Source organism: Coffea arabica, chromosome 2e (genome assembly GCF_036785885.1).
Source record: "Coffea arabica cultivar ET-39 chromosome 2e, Coffea Arabica ET-39 HiFi, whole genome shotgun sequence".
Taxonomy (NCBI): Eukaryota; Viridiplantae; Streptophyta; class Magnoliopsida; order Gentianales; family Rubiaceae; genus Coffea; species Coffea arabica.
In genome coordinates this window covers 4226859-4236812 of record NC_092313.1, presented here as the reverse complement: position 1 = coordinate 4236812, position 9954 = coordinate 4226859, and the positions used below count along the sequence as shown (strand labels likewise).

Genomic DNA, 9954 nt, shown 5'->3' with positions numbered 1-9954 from the left:
TCCTCCATTTACCTTCGCCACTTGCTGGCTTCCAAGAAAGCATAATTAGCAAGTCAAAAACAAACCAAAATGGGTGGCATGGCCTTGAACAGAGCAATCCTTTTTTCAACCCTTCTCTTCATTCCTCTTGTTCTTTCAGATGATACTGTACCTGCCCCCGCTGATAAGGCTCAATTGAATAGCTGGTTTAAGCAAAATGTGCAACCTTTGGCATCGCGGAAAGGCACTTTGGACCCGGCACTAGTCGCTGCAGAAGCCAATCCCAGAATCATCAAGCTCAAGAGCGACGGAAGCGGTGAGTTCAAGACTATAGCCGCTGCCATCAATAGCATCCCAAATGACAATACCAAACGCGTCATCATTTCACTTGGCCCCGGAAACTATACAGAGAAAATCAAGATTGAACGTAACAAGCCATTCATCACAATAATTGGAAATCCAAACAATATGCCTACTCTAGTGTTTGGTGGTACAGCGGCCAAGTATGGAACCGTGGAAAGTGCCACCTTGATTGTTGAATCTGATTACTTCAACGCCGCTAACCTCATTCTTGCGGTAAGCGAACTACATATATAGCCAGCACGCGTTGTTCTTGTTTCTTTTTCCTTGAAGGTCTTGTTTCTGATCGATCACATCTTGGGTTGCTTCGAATTGCTCTAGAACTCAGCACCAAGGCCAAATGGCGACGTGAAGGGAGCCCAGGCGTTGGCTGTGAGAATTGGAGGGGATAAGGCTTCCTTTTACAACTGCAAATTCCTTGGTTTTCAAGACACCCTTTGCGACGACAAAGGAAAGCACTTGTTCAAGGATTGCTACATCGAAGGCACCGTAGATTTCATTTTTGGCAACGGAAAATCCATCTACTTGGTAAAATATTAGTAACAATAGAAGATCAATTCATCATCTTTTACTTCTTTTCTGATCATTTTCTTGAAGAATGCGAACAAGCTGTGGATGAAATCTTGAATGTGATTCATATTGCAGAATGTTGAGATGCATGTTATCCCAGGCGACCGACAGGCATGGATCACCGCACAGGCGAGGCACACCGCTGCTGAAGACACAGGATACTCATTTGTCCACTGCAAAGTCACTGGCACAGGTCGCACTGCTTACTTGGGCAGAACTTGGATGCCTTATGGCAAGGTCGTGTTTGCCTACACGGATATGAGCGACGCGGTAATCCCCGCAGGATGGTCTAATAACTTCCATCCGCAGACTGAGAAGTAAGTTGTATTCATATTTAATGTGCACGCCAGCGAACTCGGTTTTCAAGATTTATCAAGACAGCTTCTGGTGTGTGTGTGTGTGTGTATACATATATGTATATATGTATATATACGGGCTGAGAGTTACTGATTAGTTATTCCTTTTCTTGTTTTTGTTTTCTTGGATATTTGTCTAATGGTGGCAATGGTGTATTGCAGGACGGTATTGTTCGGAGAATTCAGTTCCACCGGACCAGGTTCAGACACAAACAATAGCCGGGCTAAATTCACCAAGAAGCTTAGTGAAGCAGAAGTTAAACCCTTTCTGACTCTTGGATTCATCGAGGCTTCTAAGTGGCTGCTTCCTCCCACCCAAGTTCCAGCTTAAGGCTTCTTAGCTCTGGAAAACAAATGGCTTATTCTTTTTGCCATTTTCTTCATGTAACCTGTTCATCCGTATTCCCGAAATAAATATTTGGAGCGCACCATAATTTTTACATTTAGAAATGCTTACGAAAACTATAAAGTTAGAGGCGTTGTAATTTTGACACAAACCAGTTTTAATCATATTTCAGGAGAACTAAATAACTTGTTCATTCAACCACTGAGCTTGACACAAACCAGTTTTAATCATATTTCAGGAGAACTAAGTAATTTGTTCATTCAACCACTGAGTCAAGCTCAGTGGACATCAAAGAGGGTCTTAAGTCCTTTCTTGGATTGTAGGTGGAGGTTCAGTTCCCCGAGGGTTATGCCAAAACACTCTCTTGGTCTAGTAATGTCTGTATGTTGTTAGTCTCAAACACAGCCTCTTTAGGCTCTCCCTCCCTGTAGTTTAGAATAGATAGGTTATACAATAGTTGCCGTCTTTAAAAAAAAAAATTTAACTTAATTCTCTTTCTTTATTCTTGAATTTTAGATATACTCATCCCTCCCTCGGAGAAATTGGAGGGAAGAGGTAATGCAGAGGAATGTAATCCCTGTCTTATAAATACTCAATATGAAGTACACTATGAATTTTTATATGTGTATGTAGCTTTTAACGTGTGTGTGATCCTACTATTACTCTTTTCTTTTTTTTTCTTTTCTTTTTGGTGATGGAAGGAAAATCTTTTTCGTGTTACTCTCACAATCACTAGGTAAAGACGTTTTTAAAGGGGTTTATATTCTCGGATAACGGTTATGGGTTCTTTTGTTATAAAAAAAAAAGAAGACGTTATTGAAAATTAATCTGCACTGTCATAGGATTAGTGTACATCAATAAGCAACTTATCACTGAAAGTCTGAAACAGAAAACACAAACACAAACAAGGAAACACAAAAAAATAAGAGAGAGAATGTCCAATTTGGAGTTTTTACTGGGAGTGATACTTCTAGTGCAAATTGTTGTAACAAATGTTGGTTTGCTCAGTAAAATGTATACAAGGTCAATGCTGTAGTCCCTTGCATCAACCAAACACACCACAGTTTTAACAAACAGTAACTTGTAATAGTTAACACTTAACAGCTTCACAAACAATTACTTATAATACTTCCATCAATTAGAAAGTGTGGTACAACAAATTAGTACTTGCTTTGTTATTTGCTTTTGTTGTGCCGGTTGAATTTTTAAATACATATGGCAGGCCTGTATTTACTCTTTTCTAGTCCCTCCGCTTTCCTCCAATTAGGTAGAAAATGAAAAACAGAGAATGAAAGGCCGTGCTTTTCCTTTTCTGACGGTAAGCTCAGTTTTTTCTTCTCCTTGGAATTTACAGGGCTCCGTTTGGATTCAGCATTTTTTGAAAAATAATTTTTTCATCTACAATACTACAGTAATATACAAACAAAAACAATTTCAAAAACACCATATCCAAACAATATATCAAAAACAATTCCAAATATACAAAAAAATTCGGAATTTTCGATTTCAAATTATGCGAATTTGGTTCGAATTCGGTAATGGAGTTTTTGAAATCGGAAATAGAAATCAGATTTTTCGATTTCAATTTTGTTTTATATTATATATATTAATATTTATTTATTCATATATATAATATTTTTTATTTCAATTTTTTTTTATAATATGTATATTAATATGTATCTTTCAATTTGTATATTTCAATTATGTATATTATATTATATATTTAAATTATAGTAATATTAATATGTATATTATATATATTATATCAATTGAAATAAATAAATATATTTATATATACATTTATATTTATTTATATAAAGTTATAAATATATTTATTTCAATTTTGTTTTATAATATGTACATTAATATATATTAATATGTATATTTCAATTATGTATATTATATTATATATAAATTATAGTAATATTAATATGTATATTATATATATTATATCAATTGAAATAAATATTATATATTTATATATAACTATTAATATTCTGTTTAAAATATATTTATATTTATATAAATATATTTATTTATATACAATTATACAAATTGAAAGATACATATTAATATTTATTAATATACATATTACAAAACAAAATTGAATAAAAAATATTATATATATAGATAAATAAATATTAATATATAGAAACAGAGCCAGTTTATATTTAAAAAAATCCCAAAAAAATTGTAAATTATAAAAATACTCAAAAATATATTTTAAAAATATCTCTAAAAACAATCCAAAAAATATTTACAGTAAAAGTTTTTCGTATACACAGTTACAGTAAAGTTTTTAAAAAACACATCCAAAAATAGCTAATCCAAACAGAGCCCAGGAGATTTGAAAATGTGTGCCTCGTGTAATTTTATGCCAACATTAGTTAACTTTTTTGCATAAATTTTTTTTTGGTAATAAAAGGTATTATATATTGAAAAAACTTAAATTATAGGTACACAACGAGAGAAGCAAATTCCCTTAATATCTGCATCTACTAGATTTTTCAAAGCATGAGGGACACTGTCATAACACACAAAATTCATATCTTGTTGAGCACCCAATTTCGTCAATCTATCAGCACACTGATTTATTTCTTAGTAAACATGTCTAAGTATGACTTCCGGCAGAACAGACCCCAGAACCTGCAATCAGGGATAATCGAAGCATACTCATGAGTTGAGGTATCTGCATATTTAAGCAAGTGATTTGCAGGGTGAAGCACATGAAGGTGACACGTGCTAATATATTAATCAGACAGTTGTGACACGTGCTACCTTGCATGGTGAAGCACATGAAGGTGCATTGTGTGAAGGTGTCTTGCTTTTGTCAAAATTGAAAATTTTTTTGAAGCGTATACCAAGTTGATTTGTATTCTATGTTTTTTTTTTAATAGATTCGTTGAATTTCCCCCTTACTACTAAAAGGTGACAAATAAAATGTTGATGCATTTACGATTCCATGACTACATTACCTTGCGCCTGTGTGAATGTGTCACGGCTATCTGCTTTTGAACAGCCATTTGGTGCGAGTATAGGTCAAATTTGCTGATTTTCTCGGACTAAATTTGCCATTTGGTGTGAGTATAGGAAAATACTGTAGTAACTATCGTTAGGGTAACTAAACAGTTTTTATCTGATATAACAGATTATTATATTTTTAGGTACCATTCGATTACCCGTTGGACCTATCTACCTAAAGAGGATAATGCTTAAAAGTAAGGAAGTAAGTTTCTCATTTAAAATAGTAAGTTAACTATAATAATTAGTAATTTTTGTGTCTCAAAAGGTAAATTGGAATAAATATTAAACTTACTTTTTAAAGAGATAAATTATTATTTAATATCCCAAACATACTTTTGAGAGAATAAGTTTAGTTCAAGTAATAGTAAGTTTTTATACATAAATAATAATTTTTACTTATAACATAGTAAATTTGATTAATGACCAAAACTTACTAATTTATGGCACCAATGTACTATTTTGCTTAAAAAACTTTTATCAAACCAATACTAGGAAATTTATTTGAAATAACAATAAAGTATTTTATTAATGATTAAAACTTAGAACTTTAGTTAATAAGTACTCATAATATACTTGCATAATACATTATTATATGTATAATTTAATTTTTTTTATTTATATACTTTAAAATACTATGAAAAATATTTTGACCTTTCACATAACCTTATAAAATAATAAAATTTTGTTGTATTAAAATTTTTTAATTATTTTCAATTTCATGTGGGCCAAAACCTAGAAGAATTGATTTACAACCACTACCTTCAGAGACAGACATACGCTATAAATTCCAGTACACCTAGGCCTTCACAGAAAATCTGAAATAAGTAAATGCCATATAATATTAAGAAAAATGTGGTGTTCGGCATCACTTTTCTGATGTCTTGTTGCGCTCCTCCCAACTATTTTCCCGTGCACATTCTCCACAGGCGGTGCTGCAACCCATTTTTGTGCCCTGACTTCGAAGTGTCAGCAGATGGGAGTACATTTTCTCGTAATCATCCGGTTTCTTGCGCATGAAGGTGTGGCTTCAAGATTGATTTCAGGAGCAGAGGGAACTGTGTTTCTGCGTGCTGGTTTTTCATCAAATGCAGTTTCCTCAAGAGGTACTGTCTGCTGCTCATGTGCAAATTTGTAATTCATTCTTCTTTCTCTTGCTGATCAATTGTAGATGCATCAGGTCAAACTGGTTGCACTTTCTCCAATAAAAAAGTTCTCCTGAATACTTCCCAAGTCGTCTCTTGTTCCTCTTTTGACAGCTTTTCCTCTTCATTCTCTTGCAAGAGTTTCATGTTCATCATAATGTGCAATCCATCTACATGTAGCACAACTTTATTAGTGAATATGCATAAGACTGCATTAGACATGCAGCGAAGTTTACCATACCAGCTGAAGGTCCAAAAAGAAATGCAGCACAAGCTCGACTATTAACCTCTTGACGGATACAAGCAACTGATGGTCATAAAAACGAAGTTATTTTCTATATTGGTAGTGAACTTGTAACCTACCTAAGATAATGCAGTATTAAGTTCTCTTGAAATAATCTCATAGACACTCAAACGAAAACAATTGGAGACCTAGATTAGTCGTTGAAAGATACAAGAAGAAAGCCTCCCAACTAATCAGAAACAAGTCAATAAATATTCAAATAGTTTGAAGAAACACTACTGTCTTTCCATAAACAGTAGGAAAATAGACAATCCAAAAATCTAAAGATACTTGTCAACTACCATTTACAAACAAGCTCACACCAAAGGTAAAAGGAAAACAACATAGGTTAGGACCAACAGAAATGGAAGCGGAAAAGACTCTCAAGGCAGACATAGCTTGCAGAGTGTCAGATATTTGCCCAAACTTAGTAATTTCCAGTTTGATACCTTAATATTTATTTGCTTTTTATACCCGCCAGAGTTGTAGTAGACTAAAGAAATATCTAAGATATTAAATAATGTCAACACTGTCACCAAGAGACATTTGATTTTCACAATATTGATCAACTAATTAGTCATCAACTTTTAACTAGGTTGAGATAAGTGTTAAAAATTTGAAGATGGCTAATTTCCTGACATTTGATCTGGCCAGGCAGGAAATAGATTTCTGTGTATAAATCATTCTAGAGCATTGCTAAAGAAGGGCTGAGGATATGTAATGCAAACACATAGCATTAAGACTTTCTCGGATAATGAGAAAGATACTGTTACTGGCAAACTACCTAAAGCACTGCGAAAAGCAGCTGGATGACCCCTCACCGCAAGAATTAGTATACGTGGAAAAATAAGGGAAACTAAATTAATTTTTTTCTAAAAAAAATACAGTTGGCATTTTTCCAAATTCATAAAAAGCGCCATCTTGCCATTACAAAAACTGATTCTAAGCCACAAAAAACACAACCACAATCTTTCCCGATGACTTCTCTCTGGCGCATGTTCATCTGTGTCTCTGGTTTCACGTCGCAGTCTATAAGAACAACCTGGTTTCCTCCATTTACCTTCGCCAATTGCTGGCTTCCAAGAAAGCATAATTAGCAAGTAAAAAACAAACCGACATGGGTAACATGGCCCTGAACAAAGCAATCCTTTTTTCAACCCTTCTCTTCATTCCTGTTGTTCTTTCAGATGATACTGTACCTGCCCCCGGTGATAAGGCTCAATTGAATAGCTGGTTTGAGCAAAATGTGCAGCCTTTGGCATCCCGGAAAGACACTTTGGACCCGGCACTAGTCACTGCAGAAGCCAATCCCAGAATCATCAAGCTCAAGAGCGACGGAAGCGGTGAGTTCAAGACTATAGCCGATGCCATCAATAGCATCCCAAATGACAATACCAACCGCATCATCATTTCACTTGGCCCCGGAAACTATACAGAGAAAATCAAGATTGAACGTAACAAGCCATTCATCTCAATAATTGGAGATCCAAACAATTTGCCTACTCTAGTGTTTGATGGTACAGCGGCCAAGTATGGAACCGTGGAAAGTGCCACCTTGATTGTTGAATCTGATTACTTCAACGCCGCTAACCTCATTCTTGCGGTAAGCGAACTATATATATAGCCAGCACGCATTGTTCTTGTTTCTTTTTCCTTGAAGGTCTTGTTTCTGATCGATCACATCTTGGGTTGCTTCGAATTGCTCAAGAACTTAGCACCAAGGCCAAACGGCGACGTGAAGGGTGCCCAGGCATTGGCTGTGAGAATTGGAGGGGATAAGGCTTCCTTTTACAACTGCAAATTCCTTGGTTTTCAAGACACCCTTTGCGACGACAAAGGAAAGCACTTGTTCAAGGATTGCTACATCGAAGGCACCGTAGATTTCATTTTTGGCAACGGAAAATCCATCTACTTGGTAAAATATTAGTAACAATAGAAGATCAATTCATCATCTTTTACTTCTTTTCTGATCATTTTCATGAAGAATGCGAACAAGCTGTGGATGAAATCTTGAATGTGATTCATATTGCAGAATGTTGAGATGCATGTTATCCCAGGCGACCAACAGGCATGGATCACCGCACAGGCGAGGCACACCGATGCTGAAGATACAGGATACTCATTTGTCCACTGCAAAGTCACTGGCACAGGTCGCACTGCTTACTTGGGCAGAACTTGGATGCCTTATGGCAAGGTCGTGTTTGCCTACACGGATATGAGCGACGCGGTAATCCCAGCAGGCTGGTCTAATAACTTCCATCCGGAGACTGAGAAGTAAGTTTTATTCATATTTAATGTATACGCCAGCGAACTCGATTTTCAAGATTTATCAAGACAGCTCTTGTGCGTGTGTGTGTGTGTATATATATATTGTTGGCTGAGAGTTACTGATTAGTTATTCCTTTTCTTGTTTTTGTTTTCTTGGATATTTGTCTAATGGTGGCAATGGTGTATTGCAGGACGGTATTGTTCGGAGAATTCAGTTCCACCGGACCAGGTTCAGACACAAACAATAGCCGGGCTGCATTCACCAAGAAGCTTACTGAAGCAGAAGTTAAACCCTTTCTGACTCTTGGATTCATCGAGGCTTCTAAGTGGCTGCTTCCTCCCACCCAAGTTCCAGCTTAAGGCTTCTTAGCTCTGGAAAACAAATGGCTTATTCTTTTTGCCATTTTCTTCATGTAACTTGTTCATTCGTATCCCCGAAATAAATATTTGGAGTGCACCATAATTTTTACATTTAGAAATGCTTACGAAAACTATAAAGTTAGAGGCGTTGTAATTTTGACACAAAACAGTTTTAATCATATTTCAGGAGAACTAAGTAACTTGTTCATTCAACCACTGAGCCAAACTCAGTGGACATCAGAGAGGGTCTTAAGTTCTTCTTTGGGTTATTGGTGGAGGTTCAAATCCCCAAGAATTATGCCAAAACGCTCTCTTGGTCTAGTATGATCTGTGTGTCTGCTAGCTCCAAACACAACCTCTTTAGGCTCTCCCTCCCTGTAGTTTAGAATAAATAAGTTATACAATAGTTGTCGTCTTTAAAAAAAAAAAGTAACTTGGTCATTCTCTTTCTTTATTCTTGAATTTTAGGTATACTCATCCCTTCCTCGGCGAAGTTGGAGAGAAGAGGTAATGTAGAGGAGTGTAATCCCTGTCTTATAAATACTCAATATCAAGTACACTGTGAATTTTTGTATGTGTATATAACTTTTAATGTGTGTGATCCTACTATTACTCTTTTCTTTTCTTTTCTTTTCTTTTTGGTGATGGAGGAAAATGTTTTTCGTGTTACTCTCACAATCACTAGGTAAAGACATTTTAAAAGGGGTTTATATTCTCGGATAGCGGTTATGGATTCTTTTGTTATAAAAAAAAAAAGAAGACGTTATTGAAAATTAATCTGCACTGTCATAGGATTAGTGTACATCAATAAGCAACTTATCACTGAAAGTCTGAAACAGAAAACACAAACACAAACAAGGAAACACAAAAAAAATAAGAAAGAGAATATCCAATTTGGAGTTTTTACTGGGAGTGATACTTCTAGTGCAAATTTTTGTAACAAATGCTGGTTTGCTCAGTAAAATGTATACAAGGTTAATGCTGTAGTCCCTTGCATCAACCAAACACACCACAGTTTTAATAAACAGTAACTTGTAATAGTTAACAGTTTCACAAACAATTACTCATAATACTTCCATCAATTAGACAACAAATTAGTACTTGCTTTGTTATTTGCTTTTGTTGTGCCTGTTGAATTTTTAAATACATATGGAAGGCCTGTATTTACTCTTTTCTAGTCCCTCCCCTTTCCTCCGATTAGGTAGAAAATGAAAAACAGAGAATGAAAGGCCGTAATTTTCCTTTTCTGACGGTAAGCTTAGTTTT

General features: G+C 35.2%; 2 protein-coding genes across 2 annotated transcripts; both read left to right on the top strand.

Moving 5' to 3' along the window:
* On the top strand, window positions 1-1707 carry LOC113729130 (pectinesterase 1-like). The gene is made up of 4 exons (XM_027253458.2): window positions 1-555; window positions 661-867; window positions 985-1226; window positions 1428-1707. Exons 1-4 carry the CDS (start codon window positions 70-72, stop codon window positions 1594-1596), a joined length of 1104 nt encoding a protein of 367 aa, XP_027109259.1. The 5' UTR covers window positions 1-69; the 3' UTR covers window positions 1597-1707.
* A 5331-nt stretch (window positions 1708-7038) lies between these two features.
* LOC113730696 (pectinesterase 1-like) lies at window positions 7039-8791 on the top strand. The gene is made up of 4 exons (XM_027255556.2): window positions 7039-7663; window positions 7769-7975; window positions 8093-8334; window positions 8520-8791. The coding sequence occupies exons 1-4, from the start codon at window positions 7178-7180 to the stop codon at window positions 8686-8688; spliced, it is 1104 nt and encodes a 367-aa protein (XP_027111357.1). The 5' UTR covers window positions 7039-7177; the 3' UTR covers window positions 8689-8791.
* Window positions 8792-9954: the final 1163 nt, after the last annotated feature.